The sequence below is a fragment of the Adiantum capillus-veneris genome, chromosome 18 (assembly GCF_014529385.1).
Source record: "Adiantum capillus-veneris isolate H3 chromosome 18, ASM1452938v2, whole genome shotgun sequence".
Lineage (NCBI taxonomy): Eukaryota > Viridiplantae > Streptophyta > Polypodiopsida > Polypodiales > Pteridaceae > Adiantum > Adiantum capillus-veneris.
In genome coordinates this window covers 146118655-146145618 of record NC_140948.1, presented here as the reverse complement: position 1 = coordinate 146145618, position 26964 = coordinate 146118655, and the positions used below count along the sequence as shown (strand labels likewise).

The following is a 26964-nucleotide window of genomic DNA, read 5'->3' as shown; positions in this document are numbered from 1 at the left end:
CGCAGCCATGATGTTGTTTTTCATGAGGACTCTATGTATAGAGCATCACCGCGAACGGTTGAGGTTCGGCGTGTGATATTTGAGGAGGATGGTCATCGGTATAATGGTCCCATGGCTACTCGTGGGCAGCCCATTGACCCTCAAGTGGGAGATCAGCCCTTGTTGGGAGATCATGTAGATGTGGGACAGCCAGATCAGCCCTTGTTGGGTGATCATGTAGATGTGGGACAGCCAGATGCACCTCCTGCACAGTCTTTGAGGCGTTCAGAGCGGCGTGCAAGACAGCCTCAGCGTTTTGTGCCTTCTATGGATTATGTATTGTTGACTGATTGCGGGGAGCCATCATGTTATGATGAGGCCATGTCTAGTGTTGACAAGCTCAAGTGGGAGCAGGCTATGCAGTCAGAGATGGATTCGTTGATCCAAAATGAAACGTGGGAGCTTACTCCTTTGCCAAAGGGTAAGAAGGCACTACCATGCAAGTGGGTTTACAAGATAAAATTGTGTTCAATGGATGCAAAGCCTAGGTACAAAGCAAGGCTTGTGGCTAAAGGATTCAAGCAACAGAAGGGCATTGATTTTGACGAGATCTTCTCCCCAGTGGTGAAGATGTCTACTTTGCGTATGTTGTTTGCCTTGGTAGCTACAGAAGACATGGAGTTGAAGCAAATGGATGTAAAGACAGATTTCTTACATCCGGACTTGCACGAGGATTTGCACATGGAGCAACCAAGTGGGTTTGTTATTCATGGTTCAAAGAAGATGGTATGCCGGCTTCTTAAGACCTTGTATGGGCTGAAGCAATCATCTCGTGAATGGTATCGTAAGTTTGATGCATTCATGAGTTCATTGGGCTATGTACGCAGTTATGAGGACCCATGCCTCTATACTCGCAAGGCTGCAGATGGTAGTCTTATTGTTTTGGTTTTGTATGTGGATGACATGCTGATCGTAGGGAAGTGTATTTCTGATGTGGATGCCTTGAAACATAGGCTACATGAGACCTTTTCCATGAAGGATCTTGGGGATGCCAGTCATATTTTGGGTATGCGGATCACTCGTGATCGTTCTCGCAAGATGCTCTTTCTTAGTCAGAAAGAGTACATTGACAGGGTGCTTGAGCGTTTTCATATGGAAGGGGGGAAGGCCATTAGTACCCCGTTGCCTCCATATGTAAAACTCAGCCATGATGACTGCCCTCAGACAAATTTGGAGACTACAGAGATGTCTCAGATTCCCTATGCGTCAGCTGTTGGTTCCTTGATGTATGCCATGGTGGCTACGCGTCCAGATCTTGCTCATGCAGTTGGTGTGGTTAGCAGGTACATGTCTAACCCGGGCAAGAGTCATTGGGATGCAGTGAGAGGTATTCTCAGATACTTGAGAGGGACTTCAGAGTTGTCTCTATGTTATGGTGAGAAGGATATGTCTGTTTGCGGATATACAGATTTAGACTATGCAGGGTCAGTGGACTCGAGGAAGTCTACTAGCGGCTATGTGTTCACAGTTGCAGGTGGACCGGTTTCGTGGGCATCACGTTTACAGCCATGCGTTGCTTTGAGCACTACAGAGGCTGAATATATGGCTGCCACTGAGGCTGCCAAGGAGGCCGTATGGCTCTCACGACTAGTGGGAGATCTTGGTATGGCTTGTGATGCTCCGATTCTACATTGTGATAGCCAGAGTGCCATAGCGTTGGCACGGAATCCTATCTTCCATGCGAAGACAAAGCACATTGAGGTGAGGTATCACTTCATACGAGAGGTGCTAGAGGACAAGCGCATAGAGCTTGTCAAGGTACACACTGACGATAACCCTGCTGATCTACTCACGAAGTCGTTACCCTCACAGCGGTTTGCACACTGTAGATCGCTGATGGGTATGGCTTGACTTCTTTTGCTGTACTTTGGCCACTTTAAAGGCACACTGCCTTTAAGTGGGAGATTGTTGGGTTAAAGGCCCGTGTGCCCGGCTGCCCGTTGTTCAGCCGCCCATGTACAGCCATTCATTTACTCATTCATAATAACTATACTCATAACTACACATTGTAGTGTGAGTACCGCCCCGCCACACACTGTGTCTATCTCCTTCTTCGTGCTGGCTCTCTGTGTGTGTGCTCTCCGATCCCAACAACTCTTACACACACATGATGCTAACAGTTGAGCCATTTCCAAGCAATTGGCTCTATTTTGAAACAAATTAATCTTGGCTCTGCAAATGCCTCCAGTAAAGGTAACTTCGTTTGCAAATTGCACAGCTGACATTGTTCACATCACTGCATGAGTGAATGGCGCTGATGCATATAGGCTTATGGTGTCTCGTTTCACGTGTTAGTTTAACATCATGTGGAGATGGCTTTCCTTTTTGATGCCACATAAGAGCTATAAAGTCTATTTGAAATATTTTCATTCAATTATGTGTTGATGGGTAAGACATAATTTTTGGTGTTATGGTGCAAGTTTTCGTGCTTGCAATAGGTGTGGTTGGAGGAATGCGCATGTGAAGGAAGTGTGCATGGCTGGGAGAGTTTCACACACTACCTATGATGCGCTTAATTATGTTTCATGCTTCCATAAGCTTTTAGATTTATTTTGATGAACTAGGTTCTCGATCAGTCTTTTCTCTGTCAACTTTTCGTAGCAACAAAAGCATTGTGAGAGCTCAATGGGATCAAAGTATCGGTTTAACCATTTTCATATTCTTTATGGCCTTTTTGAAAGATGCTCATATCCAACTAGCTAGCTAGTTGTCCATGAGGCCATGTCTACATGTTGTAATAAGCTATTCCTATGCCTACTTTGTGTATAGATCAAGGTAGCCTTGTATTCAACAGATTTTTAAATGGCTTGTTGTCCTTTTGAATTCACTCTACTCTATTTTCTAAGGCTTGCACATTCTCCCAAACATCCTTATTCTTCACTCTTGTTTCTTTTGCCTTCTTATTTCCATGGTTTAAAGCAAAAGTAGTGCAATTATGGTGGCACTGACATCGCGGTGAATTGAGCCTAGTATAGTGTGGTTGATATCTGATTTTGATTACAATGACCAAGTTTTTTTCCTCTAAATTTTTTTGCTTTAAATCTTGGTGGAGTAAGTTTTAGTCGCTGTGTGTGTGTGTGTGTGTGTGTGAAAGAGGAACATAGTTTAAGCCGTGTCTTCATATCGATTGATTCTCCTCTCTCCTCCGACAATGCCATTTGTTCCTATGAACGCTTTGTTGTTGAAAATATTCGAGACTTGTCATTCATTGAGTTTGGAAACACTTGTTGAGTAATTTTGCTTAGATATAAAAAAATTCGCATAGTTTATAAGGTTTACTCAAAAGATAGGATAATCAAAGTGACTCAACTCTCCTCAATACCATTGGTAATGCTCTCAAGGTCTATCTAAAACCAAAACTTACTATAGCTCAAGAGACTCTGTAAGGCATAAAGACACGAAAATATCACAAAAATCATCCAAGAGCATCCCAAACATATGATGCAAAATTATCCTTAACTTGTATGTAGACATTGCCTGTGACAACAACACCTACCTCTCTCTCTATTTGTCTCTCGCTGTGTCTCCTTGTGGTGTTGGGTTGTAGAGCTCATAGGTTGGATGCAAGATATGGCGCCCCATATGTGTGTGTGTGTGTGTGTGGGGGGGGGGGATTCTCTTTCCCCTTTATAGATAGTATATAGTATAGATTTAGATATAGATGGTTGCTATGAGCCTTTGCTTTGCATTAAATGATATACTCGTAGCTTATTGTCGAGATATGCGCCCCTTTAATAAAGCTTATCAAAGTAAGCCACAATGCATGCCTCTTGTGCCCTCTGTACCTCCTCCCTCCATCGCCATTTGCGCCCCTCAGGGACCCTCCTGTCTTTCACGCTGACAAAACCCCCCCACTAATAATCTTATGGCGAGTCCTTCTATCCTCGGGCCACCTTCCTCCAACAACCCTCCGCTCTGCTCCCTTCGTAACTCCGACAACGAGAGAGAGAGAGAGAGAGAGAGAGAGAGAGAGAGAGAGAGAGAGAGAGAGAGAGAGAGAGAGAGAGAGAGAGAGAGAGAGGCATGTCTAACGAGTGGCCACCTGTGAATAGAAAGAGAGCACGTGTGCACATATTTTCTAATTTTGGAATTAGAAAAAAGACAATCTCGCCTATTGTATGCACACACAAAAGGCATCTTTAAGAGATTCTCATTGTTCAGCCAATACTCCCTACTATTGGCAACCTCTTTATTATATCCATATGTTCAGAAGATTCCTCCTTCCTCCCCATCCTTACGATTCATAGCCAACGTTGGAACTCATCTTTTAAAAGAAGGAATGAAGGATTTGAACACGAACAATACATGCCCATGAAATGGTTCGCGTAACCAACCCAATACCCGACTATTGCTGCTTTATATCTCAAGCCACACATTTGAAAGAATCTCAACTTGCGCCAACAACCAGCTCCCCTGTGCGTGGCCATTGTTGCTGGACACCGGGTGCCCCTCCTTGCCTATCGTGATCTGAAGCCTGCGCCCCTCCTTGCCTATCATTTGAAAGCCTCGTGCCCCATGGAAGGTGCCTCGCCTTGCCTCACCCGTTAGTCGCCACTTGCATGCGAGCAGATCGTCCCCAATTCCCATTACTAAAGCATTAAACAAGATTGCCCCCCCCCCCCCCCCCCCCCCCCCCCCCCCCCCACAACTTTTGTTTAACGATTTAATTTCAGCGGGTACCCTACTTTTGTTTTGGGATAATCAAATCGAGAGAAAGAGAGAGTGTATATAATACTGGTAGCTTCTTGGTTTTATTGCGCCGAATCTTTGTGGATTCGAAATGAGTCCCTGGCGAATCTTTGTGTGGGCGCAAGCCAAAAAGCAGGGGTCGAACTCGGATAACGCACTCAGGATGTCAGTCACACTACTGTAACCACCTCACCCAAGGGATTTCGGTGCTGCAAAGGCGTTTGCGTACATGTTAAAAAAACATTCCTACTGCAGCTTCTACACGCAACACTTAATCCGATCCCGACACGTTGTGCCCTTTCCTCACGTGCTCTCCGCCTTCGCTCGCATCAAGTGATTTTTTTTTTGATTTTTTCCCAACACCTTCGCTGGCATCTACTGAAGATTCGCCTCAATTCAGATTTTCTTAAAATGATGAGGACAAACTAGAGAGAGAGAGAGAGAGAGAGGAGAGAGAGAGACCCGGAAGAACCGGTGGTCTCAAATTTCGTTGTAGGCCTATGCTACTATGCATGCATGTTAGTGCATTGCTTGCTTTCCCAAAAAACATCATGCATTTGAGTGGTTTCATGATCATTCTTTCTCCCTCGTTTTTTCAGAGATCTGTTGGTGGTCTCTCGCCCTCTCCTTACTCACGGATTTCCTGCTGCGTCCGGAAGAAATTCTCCACTAGGGACGGCAGATCGATTTCAGGCCTTTGCATCACTCGTTTTCGTAGAGAATTTTGCTTCGTTCAAGCAAGATTTCCTAGTTGTCGCAAGCTTGCATCAGGTTTATCTTTAAGCATCCCCTTGCCACAGGATTCTAAACCTTTTCTCTTGCAAACTAGGAAGCTCCTTGAGATGACCATGGAGACATCTAAGGGTTTTGTTGTCAGATGAAAGAAGATGGAGCTTGCCTGGGCATTTGTGCTCCTGTCAACCTGAACAAGAAGATGGTCGCTTAAAGTGGATCTTTTGTGAGCGAATTCTTGGATACATGGGGGCAGTGACTTCATCGGTGGCTGCCAAGTTTGCCTTTTTTCCACCAGCACCACCTTCGTATCAGGTTGTAAAGGATGAGGCAACAGGAAAGTGGAAGCTCTCCGATGCTCCGATCAGAGATAACGTGGATGTCGTGAGGCTCAACACCAAAAGAGGTCACAGTATTGTAGCTCTGTATGTTCGCAATGCTAATGCGCGCCTCACGTTACTATACTCTCATGGCAATGCAGCTGATTTGGGTCAAATGTATGAGCTTTTTGTGGAGCTAAGTGTGCATTTGCGCGTCAATCTAATGGGGTATGAGGTTGCTCTTGCTTTTGCTATCCCAATTCCTTAGTCTGATTGAGCATTCTTAAGTGCACAAGTTTGGGGGATTTCACATACGTTTGTGTGACCTGTTCATCTTTTTAGCATGCAAATTAAAAAGCCACCCTTTTGATTATGATTTGAGGTGATACCTTTTTTCAATCGTATAATATGTAGAAGTGATGTTTATTACACATGTATCTGAGGTAGTTTCTGTTGCATGCTTTTTGATTTGGATATCAATGCTATACGGATTTCACTTTTGTAGAATATTGTTGGCGGGAGAAAAAAGTTAGATAAGGATGTTTGTTGGCAGGAAAAAAACAAAGTAGATACATTGAATTGATAAGTTTTCCACGTGATCACATGGGATTGGGAATGAGAATAAGATGGAGACTGATACTTGGAAGTTGGAAAGGGAACGGAGACCGCCAAATGGCTATCTTGGAGATGTGTAAAGAAAGCATATACTTTTTTGATTTCATTCTATGTAGAGTTCTATGTTTAGTGCTGCCAATGGCACAACAAAACTTAAACATGGAAATTTGTGGCACTACAATATAAAATGTCCACCTGAGATGCTAGGATATGGGAGGAGACTGCAGAATTGGTGGCCTAGATACTAGACAAAGTACCAACATGTTGGTACAATACGTTTGGTGAAGGAACATGGAAATTTGTGAGACAACAATATAAAATGTCCACCTGAGATGTTAGGATATGGAGGAGATTGCAGAATTGGTAGCCTAGATACTAGACAAAGTACCAACATGTTGGTACAATACGTTTGGTTAAGAGTGAGAGAGAGAACAATGCTGGATGGTCAACTCTAGTCTAGAAAAATTCTACCACTTTAGAATGAAGATGATGTGGTAGGGGGTCACTTATATGTACGACCGAAGCATGACACATGTGGCCATTTAAAACTACTATTTTCAATCGGATCCCAGATAAAGTGGTGCTGAGGAATATTATGCTTTGTTAGACCGTGAACAACAGGATATGAGTTAATCCAAATGAGAATAAGTGATGACAGTGGAACAGAAAGATGACCCTATATTTGTCAAACCAAAGGGCTCTTTTAGCATTGTCAAGGTACTATTGCGATACCCAGCTTTACAAGAAGGGGCTCTTGTGATAGCTTTTAAGAGCATAGGAGATCTAAGAGGCTTGATCACTTTCTTTGACTGAGTAGCCTGAGTCACTGAGCTTTGGTATCTCTATTTCATGTGCTTGCTGAATTTTTTCTCTCTAGATAGTGTATTGCTGACTGTTGAATTTTTGTCGCTCCAAAATCAATGATTTTTCTCTCCAGCCTTCTCTCTCTCTCTACAGCATTACTGACTGATTTTCTCTATAGTTGTCTTTTCTTTTCACAATTTCTCTTTACAATCCATTATGTTGATTTTCTCTCTCCGACCTTTTCTCCCTATATGACAATGTTGACTGTTTTTTTTCTCTCTGCTTGTGTTCTTTTTTATACTTACAGCCTTTGCCTATGTGGCATGGAGAAATCTTTACTTGTCTCATCAACAATGTGTTTCTTGATCACCAATCTTTCTATTTTCTCTGTAATTGACCGATTCTCTCTCCTCCAAGGATCTCATAGGGCATGAATGAGAGGAACTTCACAAGTAATTACACTTGTCATTTTTTTTTCCGAGAAAAAGATCCTTCTATTAGTTACTGAAACTCTTCAAGAGAGGGCTACAACAACCATGGTGGGAGACTCTCCGGATGAAAAAACCAGCATATGTACAATGGGGCTTAAATTTAAATCAAGAAATGGGGGGAGGGAAAAGCCACACAGGTGGTCGGTAATGCCATCGGAGTACACCCTGGACCATGGTGTAGAAAGGCCCAGGACGCCAGAGTCGAAGGAAAGCCTCTCTGCGCTCCCGCATGCGGTCGGAGCTGCCCTGTAGTCCCTCGAGCTCTCCTTTGAGAGTGTGGATCAGCTCTAGCCAAAAATCGCGAACAATCTCTGCTGGCACGGGGCGAGCCTCAAAGATGCGGAAGCAGCGGGCCCACTAGATGAACCAGAGTGTCAGGCCAGTGATGAGCTCCCAACACTCCTCTCTCTCGCTGCACCACTCCTGTGGAGTAAGCTCTGTAGCAGGTTGGAGTGTAGGTCACCCCTCCTGCATCACTATCATCCTGCTGGTGGAAGATAGCTCAAACTGAAGTGTCGGGCCTGAGAAGGTGGACCAAGCCGCTGCTCCCCAAGTGTACTGTCGAGCCGTGGAGAGAGCAGGCATGAGCTGAAGAACTCGTAGCCACACCTGCTGGGCCGAGGGACAGTCCCAAAGACAGTGACATTGACTCTCCACAAGGTGGTGACAAGCTGCACATGCGGCCGAGAGACCACTATGCACTAGCCAGCTCCCGACTGCTGTAGCTCTGTGTGCAACCAGCCACCACTGAAACAAGGTGGCTCGCCTCGGTTGTCTGGAGTCTCAGCCTCTCCCAAAAAACTGCCAAGAACTCAGCTGTGAGACCCTCCTCCTGCCAATGAGGTGCTGCAGCGGGTCGGGCTTCTCTCTGTGCTGCTAGTATATGACGTTCCAATCGAACAGTGTACTGAAAGAACGGGACTCCTGGGTGGTCTGCAGAAGAGAAGGGATCCGTCCATAGCCATTCACCAGGATCCCACTGTACTCGCCTCCAGTATCCAGTCTCAAGAGCTGCTGGGTCAGGGTCTATGACACAGGTCCTCCCACAGATGCCCACTACTCGGATCCTCTAAAAACAGCACTCTGCTACCTGCGGGGCCTCTACTGCAACTTGCTGAAGGCGTCCCCCACCCTGAAGCTCTAAGAAAAGGGCTGGGACAGTCTCTGAGCAGGCCCTGACTGAGATGAGAACCTCCAGTCGTGTGAAGGCTCCCATCCACCGGGGTGCTACTGGCTCGAGGGGCGTGAGCCACTCAGCTGGAACTGACTCTGAGATGTCCTGGCACATGCTCTGCACCCCTCTCATGCCTTGTAGCTGAAGGCCCTGTACCTCCTCTGACAAACATGTGAACTCTAGCCAGTCACCTAAAGATCGCGCTGAACCTGCTGCATGGGACCCCTGGAAACATGAGGCCGACTACCAACCAAGTGGCCTCTCTGAGTGCTAACCATGGGGTTCCAGACGAGGGGCTGCGTAGGCGCTCCCCCGTGCATGTAGGCTGTCTTTGCTCCAGGCCACGCCGCAAGTGCTCCCAAGATCGAAGCAAACTCACAGCGAAGCGGTCCTCCAGTCTCCTGCTCAGACCAACTCTGCGCATCTCTGTAAAGATCCATCTGGTCGAAGGCTGCCAAGGGCCTCCTGCTTGAGGCACCCTAGCACGAAGCCGCTGTAGCAAGAACTCCTTCCAGGGCTCCTCACCTGGAAGAAGTCCTTTGACGATGAACTTCCCAAGAAGGGCTCTGCTCTGCTGTGCTGGATCAATGATCCCAAGCCCTCCCTGTGAACAAGGAAGAGTGATGACCTGCCAAGCCACCTTGGCTCGGACTATCTGAGTGTCACGTCCTGACCAAAGGAAGTTCCTGATCAGCCTCTCTACCTGGCTGATACAAGAACTCGAGAACATCCAGCAGGAAGTGATGTACCACGTAGTCGCCGACAACACTTGGTTGGCAACTACTACTCTGCCAGCCACAGAAAGTCGTGCTGAGCTCGAGTGTAACAACTTTCTCCTGATAGACAGAAGGGGAGCAATCTGCTGCTCTAGAGAGAAGTCCAAACCAACCTGACAGCCCAAGTATCGAACTGCAGTCCCTGGGGGAATCCACCTGAAACCCTCTCCTGGCATCCAATCTGGCACAGGAGCACTACCGAGAAAGCCACTGTCTTTCTCTAGTTGATCAGTGCGCCCGATGCACAACAGGAGGTCTCCAGAGCCTGTTCACACCTGTGGAGGTTGGCCTCCTGGCCATCTAAGTACAAGGCTGAGTCGTCGGCAAACTCAGCGTCCAGTAGCTCATCTCCCCGAATAGGGAGTGTTAAGCCTCGTAGACCAACCTGCTGCGACACCAAAAACTTGCTCATCGCCTCCGCATAGAACAGGAAGAGGAAAGGGGCAAGTGGACAGCCCTGTCTGACCGAGCGTGTAAGCATGAAGCGATCACCTCTCCCTCTTGCCAAGAGTACCTGACTATGAGCCTGTCTGTACAAAGCTGACACCCCTCTGATCCAAGCATCTGAGAAGCCCATCGTGTGTAGAGTGCCCTCTTGAAAGTCCCAGTCAACTCTGTCGTATGCCTTCTCAAAATCGAGAAGAAGGATCATGAGGTCCTCACCACGGAGCCGTGCCAGGGCAGAGGCCTCCCAAAGGGTAAAGATGTTGTCAAGGATACTGCGTTCCTTGACAAAACCTGTCTGAGTCCCATGTATAAGGCTCTCGAGAAGTGGCTGAATCCTCAAACTTAGAGCCTTGGCAAGAATTTTGTAGGCTGAGTTGAGGATGGTGATGGGGCGTCACTGTCGAATCTCATCCAAGGAGCCACCCTCCTTGGGAATGAGGTAGATCAGGCCCTCACTCATGCTGTCAGGCATCACTCCTGTGTGCAAAATGTACTGAAAAGCACTGCAGAGATCTGGGCCAAGCAGGTCCCAGTACTCCAAGAAAAAACTGGGAGTCAGCCCATCCTCACCTGGACAACTACCATGGGGGAGGGCCCTAAGAGCCGTGTGCAGCTCCTCAAGCTGAAGTGGCAGCTCAAGCCTCTGACGCATCTCCTCAGTCACAAGACAAGGCATCTGTGCCCAAACCTGCTCCTTGCATGCATCCTGACGCTCTGACTGGGACTCTGCAGACAGTAACTCACGGTAAAAGTCAGTAGCAATTGCACGCATATCCTCGGGCTCAGAAGCAACTGACCCATCGGGCCTCCTCAACTGACTGACCTTGGCATGCGAGTGCCGAGGTCCCACTGCCTCAAAGAAAGCACCAGTCACTTTGTCACCCACCTAGGTCCACTGAGATGCCTGTCGGTGGAAAGCAAACTCAGAGAAATATTGCGAAGAAGCATCTAGTTGAGGGCCAATGCTTCTGGAAGTGAAACTTCGCCACTCTGTATCTCTAGTTTGGTGTTCTCTTTGTCAAGTTCAAGTGTGTGTTGTTTCCTTTTCTTCATAGGTGAATTTGGACTCTTTCGCGATACATCTAGGTGTGTGTATGTATATATGTGGTTTTATGAGTGTTTTATCTTCTCTTATAATTTGTGACTTTAGACTACTCTGAACTTATGAACATATATATATATGCAATTGTTTGTGGAAGCAACTGTTAAAGTTTAGGCATCTCAAGTGAATTGCCCAATGTGATAGGGCAATTTACTAGGATTGCTATATAAGCAACCCCTTGCCTCCATTGTATACACATTCAATTATTCATTGCCAAGGTTGATTGGTTTAGGAGACTCTCTCTCTCGTTCTTTCTTCTTCTCGGGTGTGTGTGCGCGCGCTAATAAAAGAGGAAAATGGTGTAACCTTTCTATCACCCAAGTGTGGTAGATTGGTTATGCTATTTCCCTCTTGAATAACAGGTCTTGAGTTCAACTCTCCTCGTCGGCTAGATCTTTAAGGTCTCTTGGGATAATATCCTACGACGTTAAAACTCTCTTCTTCTCGTGTGTGTGTGCGTGCACGTGCTAATAAAAGAGGAAAATGGTATAATCTTTCTATCACCAACGTGTGGTAGATTGGTTATGCTATTTCCCTCTTGAATAACAGGTCTTGAGTTTAACTCTCCTCGTCGGCTAGATCTTTAAGGTCTCTTGTGATAGTTTCCTACAACGTTAAAACTCTCTTCTTCTTCTCTCTCTCTCTCTCTCTCTCCCCTTGGTCTTTACGCTTCCTGCATCGTCGACTTTGACATGGATCAGAGTGGGCAGCTTGAAGCCCTTGGCGTGGAGGAGCAGCCTGGAGCAAAAAGAAGAAGATTTTTTTTTTTTTTTTCCATGGCATCACTCATTCCCCCCTGCTCTTGTGCTTTGAAACGCACCACCCAGCGGTGCCGGCTTTCCTTGTGTCGCATGCGTCTTGAAACGCTAGCGCGTGGTGGCGTTTCTACTGGCCTCACCTCCCTGCGAGCGTATCGAAACGCTCCCTAGCAGCAGGTAGGCAGCGCGTTGTTCCCCTAGGCGGCACCTGCCATCGGTGGTACAACGGATCCCTCCCCTTGCGTTTTAGAACGCATGCAGAGTTGGGCTTGTGGAGCGACAACGCCTCGCCTGTTTCGCTTGTGCGACGAGGGCCATTGCATCTGGCGTTTTGAAACGCAGATGGCCCAGCACCTTTGCAACACTTAGAGGAGACCCCATCGTTTTGAAACGCTAAATGCACAAGTGGAGGGCAGCTCTCAGAGAGGGAAAGGTTGCATGGCTTGGTAAGCAAATTGAAGAGAGGGATTGTAGCGGGTGCGGAGTAGCTTGGGATTAGTGCAGAGAGGAGGTTCGTGCGGCTTGGGAATTACTTCCGGCTTGGGATCTTTTGCGGCCTATTGGAGTGCGAAAAGGTACGAGATACCAAGTTTAGTAACTTCATCATGGCATTCTCTTGCTCAACAACGACCAAAAGCAACGGAAAGCTATGGATAACGGATCGTGAACCATCCATTTAGCGGCGTGTACATCGGCACAGTTCTCAAGGAACCTGGCAATTTGTTTGGCTCGAGGTCATGAAGTCAAAAGCAAATGGAGAAGTTCGCTAGAGGACAGCGGCAACAGTCAGTTGGACACGGATGGCAGTACCAGTACTCAGTTAGCTGCCTCGATACCTGAGAGGTACGACCGCAATTGTTATTATTGTGATTCGACGCTTTGTTTGGCCCGAGAGTTTGAAGCCAAAGGCAAAAGCCGGAACTCACAGATAGACAAGGATAAAGGCAAGCTGGACAGAGATTACGGTAATAAAGATTTGGCAGAGGAGATCAGCATGGCACTCGTGGCGGTGGCCACAGTGGCCTCGACATCAGATTTCTAGTCAAATGATAGGTGTCACCACTAGCTTCAGCTAGAGAGAGGTGCGCCTCAGGCTCCCTGTTAACTGATACCTCACCCTTGAAATTTTTCAAGAGACTTACATAAAAAGCATTATGAATCTTCCATGTATTTGGCAACTTCAATCTGAAGGATACATCATTGATCTTCTCTTTAATCTGGAAAGGGCCATAGTATCTTAGCTTTGGAAAAAGCCCTTGCGAGTGGCAGAGAGGGGCAACCACATGCTCCCTATAACTACTTTGGAACCTTGTGTTGGAGTTCAAGTTATTGGTGTTTGAACCCGTAGGTCGGAGTTCAATGCACATGCATCTGGGAGGGAACCAATTAGATGTCTAAAACACTATAAATGGGCTAGCCAATTCATTGTTGTTGGTCGAATCATGGACAGGATATGTTCCAACAGTTCATTATCTTGGAGTTTTATATTTTGGACGTGATGTGTTCATAGTTCACGAATGGGGATTATTGGATGTAGTGTGGACTACAGTTGAAAGTTTCTACAAAGGCAACCGATGCTCAAGATGGCATTACTTTCAGGTACAAAGTTGAGGAGAGCAACACCGAGGTGTATCCAGTATCCCAGCCGGTGTTGGGGTGTCCATGGTAGCTTCTTCAATTGACTTGGTCTCACTATTGATGTCGACTATGAGCTGCAAAGAGGGTGTTAAAGTTTAGGCATCTCAAGTGAACTGCCCAATGTGATCCCATTATTTAGTTTGGCTTTTAGGTACTTTATGGGTGAATCTGGGCTTATCCTTGATTCATCTAGGTATACTTATTTGTCAAAGTCTTAGGTAGGGCAATTTACTAGGACTGCTATATAAGCAATCCCTTGCCTCCATTGTATACACATTCAATTATTCATTGCCAAGGTTGATTGGTTCAGGAGACTCTCTCTCTCTCTCTCTGTGTATACATAGATGGGATCTATAGACGCATGTGCACAGAGGAGCCAGGGCGACCTCTGGAGGAGCTTACTACTATACTGACACAGACACTACATGATGCAGCAGCAGAGGCATACCCACATACCCAGCCTGAGCAGAGACGCCGTTTGGGGAGCATGCCCCAGAACAGTTGGTATGATGAGGAATGCCGGGACACTAGAGCTAGACTTCAGAGGGAGGTGCTTTTGGGGGACATCACTCACAGACAGTCACAGGTTGACTTCCGACGCCTAGTGCGGCGGAAGAGGAGGAAATTTTTGGCTCGCCTAGAGCAGGATCTATACCAGCTATTCTCGAGTCAGGACTCACGTGAGGCATGGCGGCTGTTTCATGAGCACTCCCCCCTCCCCCCGCCATCACTTCTACAGAGGCCTGGGGCCAGTATGCATCATCTCTGTACACAGTTCCTGAGCGGGCCCCCCCTTCCCGACCCCCACGATCCATGCCCACACACATGTGCTTTTTTCACCGCTGAGATGGTGAGGAAGGCCATTGACAGGATGAGGACTGGGAGAGCATATGATCATGATGGCTCAGTGGCTGAGCATTTCACGCATGCCAGAGATTTACTAGCAGAGCTTCTAGCAGTTATGTTTAACCGTGCCATGTGTGAGGGCTTGCCTGATACTTGGAGCCTATCTACCATTGTACCTATCTTCAAGTCAGGAGACCCTATGGAGCCTGGGAATTATCGCACTATCATGATTGGACACACATTGGCACGGTTGTACGCATCTATTCTTGAGCAGCAGTTGAGTAGATGGACAGAGAGGGAGGGGATACGCGCAGCAGGGCAGGCAGGTTTCAGGAGGGGTTTTTCTAAGCCTGACCATATCTTGACACTCAGAGCCATCATTGAGGAGGGCAGATCGCGGGGGAGACGGATCTATTGTAGCTCTGTGGATTTCCGCAAAGCATTTGACACAGTGCCCAGAGCTAGATTGATGCGCAGATTACAGCAGATGGGAGTACCCACAGAGCTCATTTGGGGGATCATGGCATTATACAGGTCAGTAGTAGGGCATGTACGCACCCCAGAGGGTCTATCCACACCGGTTTACTCCACTATTGGGGTGAAGCAGGGCTGCCCGCCATCTCCTACTCTATTTGGTATGTATGTGGATGAGGTTGCTGACTACATTGAGAGAGATGGTGATAGAGGTGCACAGCTGGCAGGGACATGGATTCCACTATTGTTATATGCTGATGATATTGTGTTGATCTCCGACTCTCTGGAGGGGATGCAACGTCACTTGGATGCTTTGCATCGGTTTGCCCAGGAAAGTGGTTTGTCCGTCAACCTTGGTAAAACCAAGGTCATGGTATTTAATACCACCCCACAGTGGATCAGGAGGTCAGCGCCAGCATTCACATGTTGGAATTAGGGTTGCAGAGAAACATACACAGCTTGGAGAAGACGAAGGAAGCTCAAGGCACACAATAGAGAGTATGTTACTTAGTGTGCAATGGAAAGATAGATAGCCCTAGAGTGATGGGCATATATACAATGCACGGGGGAAAAAACCTCCTAAAGAGGGAAAAAATGCCCCGGCGGTCCTAGTGTGTTCACACACATCACTACCACATGTTCATGGTAACAAATCCCCCCTGGAGTGATGCGGTGAACGAGAGCTGGCACATGAGTAAAGGGAAGTGCCATGCCTTGAGGACAGGATCAGTCCACAAAGGGGAGTAAGCCCAAAGCTTTGCGGAAAGCTTCAAGCTTCTCACGAGACAATGCCTTTGTGAAAAGATCTGCAAGGTTGTCCTGTGTTGGCACATAAGCCAAGCTGATCTCTCCTGCTGAGAGCCTCTCCCTGACATAGTGGTAATGCACCTCAATGTGCTTTGTGCGAGCATGAAAAACTGGATTCCTCGCAACTGCCAATGCGCTCTGACTGTTAGTGTAGATAGTGTTGGTACTGTCCTGTCCAACACCCAAATCAGCCATAAGGCGTTTGAACCATACACACTCAACGGTAGCTGTGAAGACTGTCCTGTACTCAGCCTCACAACTTGAAGTGGCCACAGTAGGTGCTTCTTGCTCAACCATGATATGCATGAACTGCCAAGCATGAAACAAAAACCACTTGTGGACACTCGCGTGTCAAAACAACCAGCCCAATCTGAGTCCGAAAAAGCATGTAAGTTTGGCGGCAATGATCCCCCCTTGGGATAAAACAAGCCAAGATGTAAAGTGCCACTAAGGTAGCGGAAAATCCTCTTGACAGCCTGCCAATGCTTAGACCATGAGCTATGCATAAATCTGCTAACCTGTGAGACTGCAAACTGAATATCCGGCCTCATGTTGCATACATAAATGAGGCAGCCAACAGCAGTTTGGTAAAGAGTGACATCAGCAGGATCGCCAGCATCATGTAGACTCAACTTCAAACTTGTTTCCATGGGAGTGGCAATAGGTTTGCAATCCTCAAGTCCAAACTTACATAGCAATGTCTCTATGTAACTTTTCTGACACAAGGCAATACCACCATCACACTGCTTAAATTGTATCCCCAAGTAATGATGCAACAGCCCCAAATCTTTCATCTTGAAAGTAGCATTCAAATCAGCCTTAAATTCAGCAATATGTCTCTCATTTGGTCCAATGATCAACAAATCATCAACATAAAGAACCACAATGAGAAGTACATCACCCTCACGCTTTACATATAATGTGCTTTCTGTTGGACTGTTACGAAAGCCTCGTTTAACCAAATGAGTGTCAGCTTTCTCATACAAAGCACGAGGAGATTGCTTCAACCCATACAAAGCCTTCTTACATCTGCACACTTTGTCCTCTTGTCCTTTTATGACAAAACCGCGAGGCTGCGTTACATAAACTTCCTCAAATATGTCACCATTCAAGAAAGCAGTAACAATGTCTGATTGATGTACATCCCAACCAAAATGAGCTGCCAATGCACATAGAAAACGTACAGTAGTCATACGACATGTGGGAGCAAAAGTCTCTTCATAATCTATGCCTTTTTGTTGTGCATAACCTTTTGCAACAAGTCGAGCCTTATGGCGATCGATCTCACCATCCGGCTTGCGTTTCAACTTGTAAACCCACTTCGTACCAATGGCCTTTTTGCCAGGAGGCAAATCACATGAAGTCCATGTGTCATTTTCTATAAGTGCATCATATTCTGATTGCATGGAAGCCATCCAATTTTCTGAATTCTGTGCTTCATCAAAAGACAGAGGCTCCTCAACATCATGTAAGCTAGACACAGCCAAAGCATAACAATCTGATGCATAACATGCATGGTGAGAGCCTGAACGAGTACGACTAGACAAAGGTGCATCCAATTGACTGTCACGCAAAGTGTGCACCAGCCATTTTGGCATACCTCTAGCCTGCTCATTTTCAGCTCTTTCCCCATCAAGTACATCATGTACATCTGCATCAATAATAAGCTGATCTAAAACATTTTCAGAAACCCCCATAGGCTGTACATTTGCCTCATTGGAACTTACATTCGTATTTTCACCACTGAAAAGAGGCAACGAAGTGTCATAAATGTCCTGCGAGCTTACATTATTGTCTCTAGTACATGACAACAAGGGCTGAACAGAATCTTCCACAAACACTACATCCCGAGAAACCAGAAGACGTTTTGTTTGCGGATGATACAACCTGTAACCTTTGCTTTCAGCACTATAACCAACAAAAATACATTTGACAGCCTTATCATCCAATTTTCTGCGCTGCACTTGTGGCACCAAAGCATATGCCAAACAACCAAAAACACGCATGTGCTCAGTAGAAGGCTTTCTATCATGCCATGTTTCATATGGAGTAATAGACTGCAAAGCTTTCGTAGGACACCTGTTAAGTACATAAGTGGCACACATGATGGCCTCAAGCCAAAAAGAATGCGGCAAAGCTTGACTTTTGACCATACATCGTGCCATTTCCGTCATTGACCTGTTTTTCCTCTCAGCAACACCATTTTGCTGAGGTGTATAAGGCATTGTACATTGGTGTTTTATCCCTCAACTAGCCAGAAATGCATTAAATTCATGAGACATATACTCCCCCCCTCGATCGGAACGGAGGGTGCCCATAGTACATTTCGAGACATTTTCAGCCATAGCCAGAAATTGTTTGAAGCACATAAAAACTTCGGACTTCGCTTTAAGCGGAAATACCCATGCATGCCTGGAGTAATCATCAATGAAAGTCACGAAGTACAGGTAATTGCCCAAGGACGGAGTTTGCATGGGCCCACAAACATCACTATGCACAAGTTGCAACCTGGCATGTGGCCCGAACTGAACCATCCTTTGGAAACTTAGAACGCTGTATCTTACCCAAAATACAGCCTTCACAAACATGTTTGAGAGGTGCTTCAAGAGGCGGCAAAGAAGCAACCATATCAGATTTCTGCAAACGCAGCAAACTGGCAAAATTCAGATGACCAAAACGTGCATGCCAAAATTTTGCATCTGAAATAGCCCTTGAATCTGCAACAGCATTTGCAAAGTTGTCCACACTTGTCATACAAGGTGAGCTTATACAGCGGCACAAAAGGCCAGATGCAACAATTTCATCACCAAAACTGAGATCATGAACCGTACATCTGTCATCCACAAATTTGACTACAAGTCCAAGTCTAGCAAGTGCGGATACAGACAAGAGATTCTTTTTGATCCCAGGTACATAAAGTGCATCAACAAGTGTGAAGGAACTGCCATTAGCAGTAGTGAGCACAATCTTTCCAACTCCCTGAACTGGATAAGAGGCGTTGTTGGCACAAGTTACTGAATTCCCATGAGGGACAGACTCGAGAGAGGTAAACAATTCACGATGTGAGGTAATGTGCTTTGTAGCAGCACTGTCGAAATACCACACATGTGAATCTGCAGCAACTGACAAGCATGCATCATGGACAGCAGGATTGTAAGTGCACTCTGTGCTAAAAGCCCATTCTGCATCAACATCAGCAACACAGTCTCCTTTCACAGAAGACTCAACAATGGCTGCATTTGTAGTGGAACCAACATTTGCAGTGGAACCACCCTCTTTCTTCTTAGCCTCTTTGGCCTTCAACTTAAGACACGATTTGATCAAGTGATCATTGGCTTTACAATAATGGCAACGCTTCTTCTTTTTGCCCTTATCACCAGAATTTCCAGACGAATTGCTGCCAGCAGAAGCATTAGGAACAGAATTTTTGCCACTCGCAGTAGAATTATAAGAAGTGGCTGCATTGCTGTTACCACCCTTTCTTTGAGAAGCAATAAAAGCCTGTTCAATTGCACGCTGTCTAGTCCTGTTTTTTCTTGAAAGTGACTCTTGCAATAGCAATGTGCATAATGCATCAAACTTGACGACTTCTGGATTTCCTTGGGTCATAAGTCTCCAAGTAGTAGCAAAGTCTGGTAAGAATCTGGTAAGGCATCAAGAACAGTCTGCACAAGGGAACTGTCTGAAATAACTTCACCTGTAGAAATAAGTTGCTCATTGATATCCTTGACACTAGCAAGGAAAGTGTCCATATCATCTTCCTCATGCATAATCTTCGACTCCAGCTCTTTTACGCAGCAAAGCAATTTTAGCCTCATTGCGGCTTGCATAAAGACCTAGAATATCCCAAGCCTGTTTTGCAGATTTTGCTGAACGGATGTGAGGAACAATGGTGCGCTTCACAGACAACGCAATCAATGCATGAGCCTGCGCATCCTTAACATCCCAACGAGCTTGTTCTGCTGTAGGCAAAACAACTCTAACAGCTGCAATCCTTGCAGCAAGACCTGCAACATCCTCAACATCGCCTACATCCTCAAAACCAACACATATATCAATGCCCTGCACAATGTTCCAGACACCCTTTGACACAAGAACATGTTGCATCATATAAGCCCACATAGGGTAGTTGTCCCCATCCAACTTGTCCTCAGTAGCAAACATCTTGAACACATTTGTGTTGTTGTTGTCAGCCATGGTCAATGCTGCACCTGATGTGAAAACTGTCCGAAAATAGGAGAAATGGAGCAGGAACAACTTGTGCTATATAGCACAAACCGTAGAAGACTATAAGACACCTGTTATGCAGAAACGGCACTGACAGAAATTTTGCACAAAATGACGAAATAGCCCGTGCAATACTGCCTGTAGTGGAAACGGAGGCCGAAATGAGCCCATATCAAAATTCTGAGCAGACCGAGCTCTTCGAGCTCGCCCTAAGTATTTGTCGACCTGCGAACGCTTGCCAAAGCTGACTGAAATCGGAGAAAGTGAGCAGGCGTGTGCTGGAGCAGCTGGCGACTAAGCCCGGGAGGATGTGACCTGCTCTGATACCAATTGTTGGAATTAGGGTTGCAGAGAAACACACAGCTTGGAGAGGACGAAGGAAGCTGAAGGCACACAATAGAAAGTATGTTACTTAGTGTGCAATGGAAAGATAGATAGCCCTAGAGTCATGGGCGTATATACAATGCACGGGGGAAAAAACCTCCTAAAGAGGGAAAAAATGCCCCGGTGGTCCTAGTGTGTTCACACACATCACTACCACATGTTTATGGTAACATCACATACGGCCAGGAGAAGGTGGAGTATGCAGATGCTTACACTTACCTTGGAGTGGTTTTTAGTGGGCCAGCATTTTCATTGAGGAGGGCAGCAGAGACTAGATTGACCAGAGCCCAAGCAGCATTGGGTAGATTGGAAAGGATGTGTTCACAAGTTCAGTTTCAGGAGCCTCGGACGAAGCTCTGGCTCTTTGACACTTTGGTGGCTTCTGCATTGCTTTATGGAGCTGAGATTTGGGGACCTTCACTGGATCATCACGGGAGGACAGGCCGCAGTGATGGATGGGGGAACATGGAGAAGCCCCTAGTCTCTATGATCTCGCGGCTCATTAGAGCCAAAGCCTCAGTATCACGTACTATTGTACGAGCAGAGCTAGCTGCCCCGCCACTAGTGGTTGAGGCGCTCACCAGATCTGTCTCCTTCATACACCGCATGTGGGAACTTCCTAGAGATAGATAAGCACGCCTTGCACTTGAGTCCTCTCGACAGTTAGCCATGCAGGGAGATATAGCATGTTGGTATGGGGAGATGGCATCATGGTTTCAGGCGCATGGGTTCAGCATAGACAGATTGCCTCCCTTCCAGTACTCACTGGATGCGCCCTCTCTGACTCTTACACAGTCTGAGATCACCAGGCTCATTCGCCAGGACTTGACTCAACTAGACACGAAGAGGACATGGATACAGCCGGCACAGGAGCTGGGCACGAAGATGGCTTTCTACAGAGAGCATCTCCTCCAGCTTATGGAGGATGGTTTTGTGACGAGGCCCAGATACATGGACACCCACTTGTCTCATGGGATACAATGTGCTATTGGCCAGATACGCACATCGTCACACCAGCTGCGGATTGAGACTGGGAGATACAGCGGAGTACCAGCAGAGGCTAGGACATGCCCCCTGTGTGAACTTGAGCTTGAGACAGAGTTGCACTACACATGCCACTGCCCCGTCTACTACGAGATACGCGGCCGCTTCCATTGCTTGTTCAGAGAGGGCTTTGGACCATTCTCTAGAGTCATGCGGTACGAGGATCAGAGATGCCTGGGTTTGTTTTTGCTCGAGCTACGCAGACACAGAGAGAGCCTGATGAGAGGAGAGGTCAGCCAGTCTCAGAGACAGATCACAGACTTCTTTAGAGCTGCCACTGGACACTCGGAGGAGTTACCACCGCAGCAGAGCTCGTCGCCTCACACCAGAGGCACACTGATCGACCGAGCGACTGAGCTGGGGAGATCCAAACACCCACGACTGAGGAGGACTACACAGCATCGATGGAGGCTGCATCAGAGGATTCGGATCACTTTGGCTCGCCATGCACGACGCCCGGTCAGACTACTGACCATGGAGGAGATTGATGAGATCCGCCAGCGAGCGATGCTGGATCTCCTGTGACCTAGCTATCCCGGCTAGCTGTTTAGCTGCTTAGTTCACACCTAGCAGTTCAGGATTCCATAGTATTTCATTTTGTCATTTTGTCATCTTGTTACTCTGACTTTGTATCAGATCCACCACATTGTAACTTTCTGGTCTCATAGGTCACTTTGGCCTTTTGAAGACATTAATATTACATTTCATTTCATTTCATTTTCTCTCCCCCCCCCCCCCCTTGGTCTCTACGCTTCCACATCGTTGACTTTGACAGCAACACATTCTCATCTTTGGGAAGGAGAAGGGGAAGAGGATTTTCAATATGAGGAGAGAGAGATTGTCACAACTCTGTGACGTGGTTGCCCAGTGTACACACACACACCTCCCCTAGTCCCGGCATGGTGGGTAGAAATGATGACGTGGCTGAAATGGGGACCCTGCTGAATATTGCTGACGTGGCATTGCAGTACGGAAACACGGAGAATGCGGCACAGTGCTGACGTGGCATGTACGGAACCCCTCGTGATTTGTGGCGGAATTTCAAGGCTGAGCGTACGGGATTTCTACGCAAGCTTTTTGCTTTGCTTTTCATGAGACGCGTCTTTTCATTTATGTCTCTTTGTCTCCTATATAAGGAGCCCTTGTATCACACATCCAATCAATCAAACACAGAGTCTTCTAAGTCTTATCTCTGAGTCAAGTTCAAGTTTCTTAAGTCTTAATCATCAGTTTAAGTACTTAATTAAGGATTAGCAACTAGAATCCTCACACTTGGGCACTTCAAGTCGGGAATTGGACATGACATACGAGAGGATCACTAAAATACTTCACAACTTTATCACACTCGAAAATTGAGTCGACATGGCTCGACGTAGTTCCGTGCCCAGAGGTATTGGCCCCAAAACTTGGCGCCCCTTTTGGTATTTCTCTTTATATTAACAATTGAGCAAAGTTACGACTCTCGAAGGGGTCCTCTGCTCTGAGACTCTGTGTCCAGATGCCCTGAAGAGTGAGGCCCTTTTATTCTTACAAGGAATGCCCAAAAAGCAGAGCACCAAAAGCTTCTAACTCAAAAGCAAATAATCCCAAAAGGAACTGGTCAAAAATCTGCCAGCAAAAGCAGCCAACGCAATTTACGAAAATCCGTAAAGAATGGGTACGTCAGCAGTTGTCAGTGCAAATCCAGGGAATCTGTACTGTTGCCACGTGGCATCTGTCAGCGTGAAATTCGGGTGTAGTCTACCATGTCATCATGCTCTGGCCACGGGTGGTCATGCCATGTCATCATTTTGTGACAGGTGAATCCATAGCAGACACACGATAAAACTGAAAAAGTGGTAACAATTGGACCTGAAAGAGCACTGGAGACTAGACATGGTAGAACGGAGTTATCTACCCAAATGCACTGGCCCCTAAGTCAGGTGCCCCACATGGTACTTTTTAGGGAAAATTATCAAAATACCTCTCAAATTTGTGGAAATTCCAAAAATATCCCTGTAATGTGAAAAATTCCCAAAATACCCTTGTTATTTTTTACAAGGATTTCTCCAAACAGAATATACAAAAGCATAAACACATATGTAGAAAGTTGTTAGCCAAAGATAATCACCCACATACCCAAAAATGGTAGCTTTTGCGTGTGTTAATATTGAGCTATTTTATCTCTCGAGTCCATAATACCATCATGCTCAATCTGTTGAATAGAGTGCGTTGTATAGAAACTTGTAAAAGATTATCATCTTTGCCATGTCTTCTATTATTACGAGGGGTAGATTGGGAATTTTGGAAAATTTCAAGGGCATATTGGGAATTTTCACAAATTTGAGGCGTATTTTGGTAATTACCGGGGAGTCACTCTGCAACTGTGCAACCATGGGCCGATTTGCAAGAAGTGACCCCCATTGACCTGCATTTATAGGCACACAGGCCCAAAAGCAACAACTGCTGAAAGCAAGGTGCCCAAAAGCTTTGACGCCCAAAATGTCAGCTGCTTTCAGTAACTGGCCGAAAAAGAGCCTGTTGCTCAACTCACTTCTTCAGCGTATGGACGCCCTTGTTTTGCGCTGCAATTCGTGATGGGTATGGCCTGTCTGTACAGCCGTATGTTCACTCTCTCTCCTCTATTCTATCTAGTCATGTCTGGCACTGCCATGTCATCATATTGTGACTTGCAAAACAGATAGTGAAATAGTAAATCAGCTCGGTAGATACCGACTTCATGTAGCTTGGATGGAAGGTTTTCCCATGTGTTAGAAGGCCCTCCTATGGGAAAGCAGGCAGAACCTTAATGCATCGGCATTTGCACAAAGCCCTTTTTGCTAAGTGTTTTAAGCCAGTTGTGTGTGACGCTTCATCGATGGCTTGTAAAAATTTTAGACCTTAGGCTTCTTTTAATATGTTTTCTTGCGGGCAATGACACTCTTTGATGAATTCAGTTGAATCAATCACTAGAAAGAATGAACTAAGGTTGTAATTTGAAAACGGGGTAATTGGATGGAAGGTTTTTCCATGTGTTAGATGGCCCTCCTATGGGAAAGCAGGCAGAACCTTAATGCATCAGCATTTGCACAAAGCCCTTTTTGCTAAGTGTTTTAAGCCAGTTGTGTGTGACGCTTCATCGATGGCTTGTAAAAATTTTAGACCTTAGGCTTCTTTTAATATGTTTTCTTGCGGGCAATGACACTCTTTGATGAATTCAGTTGAATCAATCACTAGAAAGAATGGACTAAGGTTGTAATTTGAAAATGGGGTAGCACTAGCGTATCATTGCAACAAATCACTGACTATAACGTAATGTGTGTATTCAGGTACGACTATGCTGGTTATGGTCAGTCCACTGGGAAGGTATCTTGTACTTCTCAGTCTTGAATTTTTTAAACATTAGGCTAATTTTTATCATCATGAGAATACTGAAGTGCCAGTTTTCTTGATCAAAGCCGAGTGAATACAATACATATTCTGATATAGAGGCCGCTTATGAGTGCCTTGAGCGAGACTATGGTGCGAAACAAGAAGACATTGTTTTGTATGGCCAATCTGTTGGCAGTGGACCAACCTTAGATTTGGCGACTCGACGACCACAGCTGAGAGCGGTTGTGCTGCACAGTCCTATCTTGTCAGGCCTAAGAGTTATGTATCCAGTGAAACGGACGTATTGGTTTGACATATACAAGGTGAGCTGCTTCTATGAACATTCTGGGTGAGCTTGCCTGGGTGTAGGTTGCTTCATTCGTCAGTTAACTCAAATCTTGTAATTTACAGAATATTGACAAGATTGGACAGGTACCTTGTCCGGTGCTCATCATGCATGTAAGTACTCACCTGTGCCACTTAGTTGAACTTCCAATCCTTTTACACTGTTTCTATTGTGGCTTAAGGTTTCTCGCGTCATTCTAATTGGACTAGCAAGAGGAGGATCCTCGAATTGCTTTGTTGTCTAGAACATAACATTGCGTTTGGAGGGTACCTATGTCTCGCTAGCATGATGGTAGACAAACCTGCTCATTGTCTTCTTGTTTGCTCGTGCCACACTTTGTGCTTCTACCCATCTCTTCATTATTGCCAGGTAAATGGCAACAATAGCCTACTCCATGGACCAGGACACCCAATCACTGCCAGCGGTCCCTTTGAAAAACAAGGGCTTGTTCCATTGGGCGTCGGGGTGGTCCTCTTGATCGTTAACCCTGTGAAAAATGAACGGTCAAATTGTTAATTGACTCATCTTGTTTAAAGTACCCAACTTTATGAACTTCAGTTGTTACTGAATCTTGGCACAGAGGTCGAACAAGGATGATGAGCTGACGACTGTCTTTGATCAGAGTTGTCAGAGTGAACAGTATAGACTTCTTGGGCTTCAGCGAGGATCTGTTTTTGCAGCCGTTATTATTTTTGAGTCTTGCTCGTGTTTTAAGAACTTAAGCCGTGCAAGATGATATGTTAGCTACTGTTAAGAAGCTGTTTGTCTCTTGCTGAAGGTCTGGTTCTCATAGGCTTATTTTGTGAAATTCCATCCATCACGTGCAGGGAACGGCTGATGAGGTGGTTGATTGCTCACACGGAAAACAGCTTTGGGAGCTTTCAAAAGAGAAATATGAGCCGCTTTGGCTTAAAGGGGGTGGGCATTGCAATTTGGAACTGTACCCAGAGTACATTCGACATCTTCGAAAATTCATCTCTTCCTTAGAAAAATCTTCCTTGAATCGGAATGGGTCCAGAAAGAGTACAGATCGCATTGAGCATTCGAGGAGGAGTGTTGACCGTCTTGAGCAATCTCGAAAAAGTGTGGACCGACACGAGTACTCCAGAAAAAGTGCCGACCGATTTGAGCAAGTGAGAAAGAGCACGGACCAGAAATAGAAGTAAGGATTTTTTTCAAGGGTTTGGCCAGTACCTTGCTATACAGGTATTCCCATTACAAAGGACACATTATGGGTCGATTTCATAGAAGTGGAAATTGTTTTAAGGCAGTGTAGTTTCATGTCTGAGATTGGTCGTCGTCCCTGTGGCTGGCTGCAGGATTGGTGTTTAATTAAATTCATATAATTTGTACTTTTAAGGATTTTTGGATGCAGTTTTTATGAATGGATCTATACGTAGAAACAAGGGGCATTTACACTAGTAGATATGCCACCTTCAAAGAATATTACAGTGTGATTGTTATGAGCTGTCTTGCTTAAGTTAAAGTTTTTGAGCTCATTATGCCAAGGCTAATCCTATCACCATTTGTGAAGGAAAAATCATTTGTTACTTTTTAAGGTGTTTGAAATTCAAGACACTAGCCTTTTTGTGTCTGATTTTTTAAAGAATATATTGCTCAAACTGGATGGCCCCCCCCCCAAAAAAAACTAAAAACCCCTTCTTCCCCCACGAAACAAAATTCGAGAGTTTGGGTACTACTCACTACTATAGTGCTGAGCTTTTGCTCACATCCATACTTAGCTTCCAGCCAGGATAGTACATCACGTGTATCTTTGGTCCCATAGGTCATTTGACCAGGTTGTAATGGGTTGGTCTCATAGGTCATTTTGGCCTTTGAAGACGTTAATATATAATTATGTCTGTGTGTGTGTGTGTGTGTGTGTGTTTGCATAGAGATT

At 45.9% G+C, this 26964-nt stretch overlaps 1 protein-coding gene across 2 annotated transcripts; it reads left to right on the top strand.

Moving 5' to 3' along the window:
• The first annotated feature begins 5252 nt into the window (after nt 1-5252).
• Nucleotides 5253-26572, top strand: LOC147436583 (uncharacterized). Of its 2 annotated transcripts, XM_086489454.1 has the most exons (7): nt 5253-5499; nt 5606-5866; nt 5942-6008; nt 24676-24712; nt 24805-25041; nt 25130-25177; nt 25892-26572. In XM_086489454.1, the coding sequence occupies exons 1-7, from the start codon at nt 5280-5282 to the stop codon at nt 26222-26224; spliced, it is 1203 nt and encodes a 400-aa protein (XP_086345580.1). In that variant the 5' UTR covers nt 5253-5279; the 3' UTR covers nt 26225-26572. The 2 variants fall into 2 exon arrangements, with proteins under 2 accessions (XP_086345580.1, XP_086345579.1); XM_086489453.1 differs by having other exon boundaries at nt 5254-5499; nt 5606-6008.
• Nucleotides 26573-26964: the final 392 nt, after the last annotated feature.

What these genes read in the sequence shown, in the direction of transcription:
- LOC147436583 (XM_086489453.1), top strand. Translation starts at nt 5,280, where the DNA reads ATGCATTTGAGTGGTTTCATGATCATTCTTTCTCCCTCGTTTTTTCAG. An exon ending in TTGTCGCAAGCTTGCATCAG is followed by an intron (nt 5,500 to 5,605) that starts GTTTATCTTTAA and finishes TTTTGTTGTCAG; the next exon opens with ATGAAAGAAGATGGAGCTTG. An exon ending in ATGGTCAGTCCACTGGGAAG is followed by an intron (nt 24,713 to 24,804) that starts GTATCTTGTACT and finishes TCTTGATCAAAG; the next exon opens with CCGAGTGAATACAATACATA.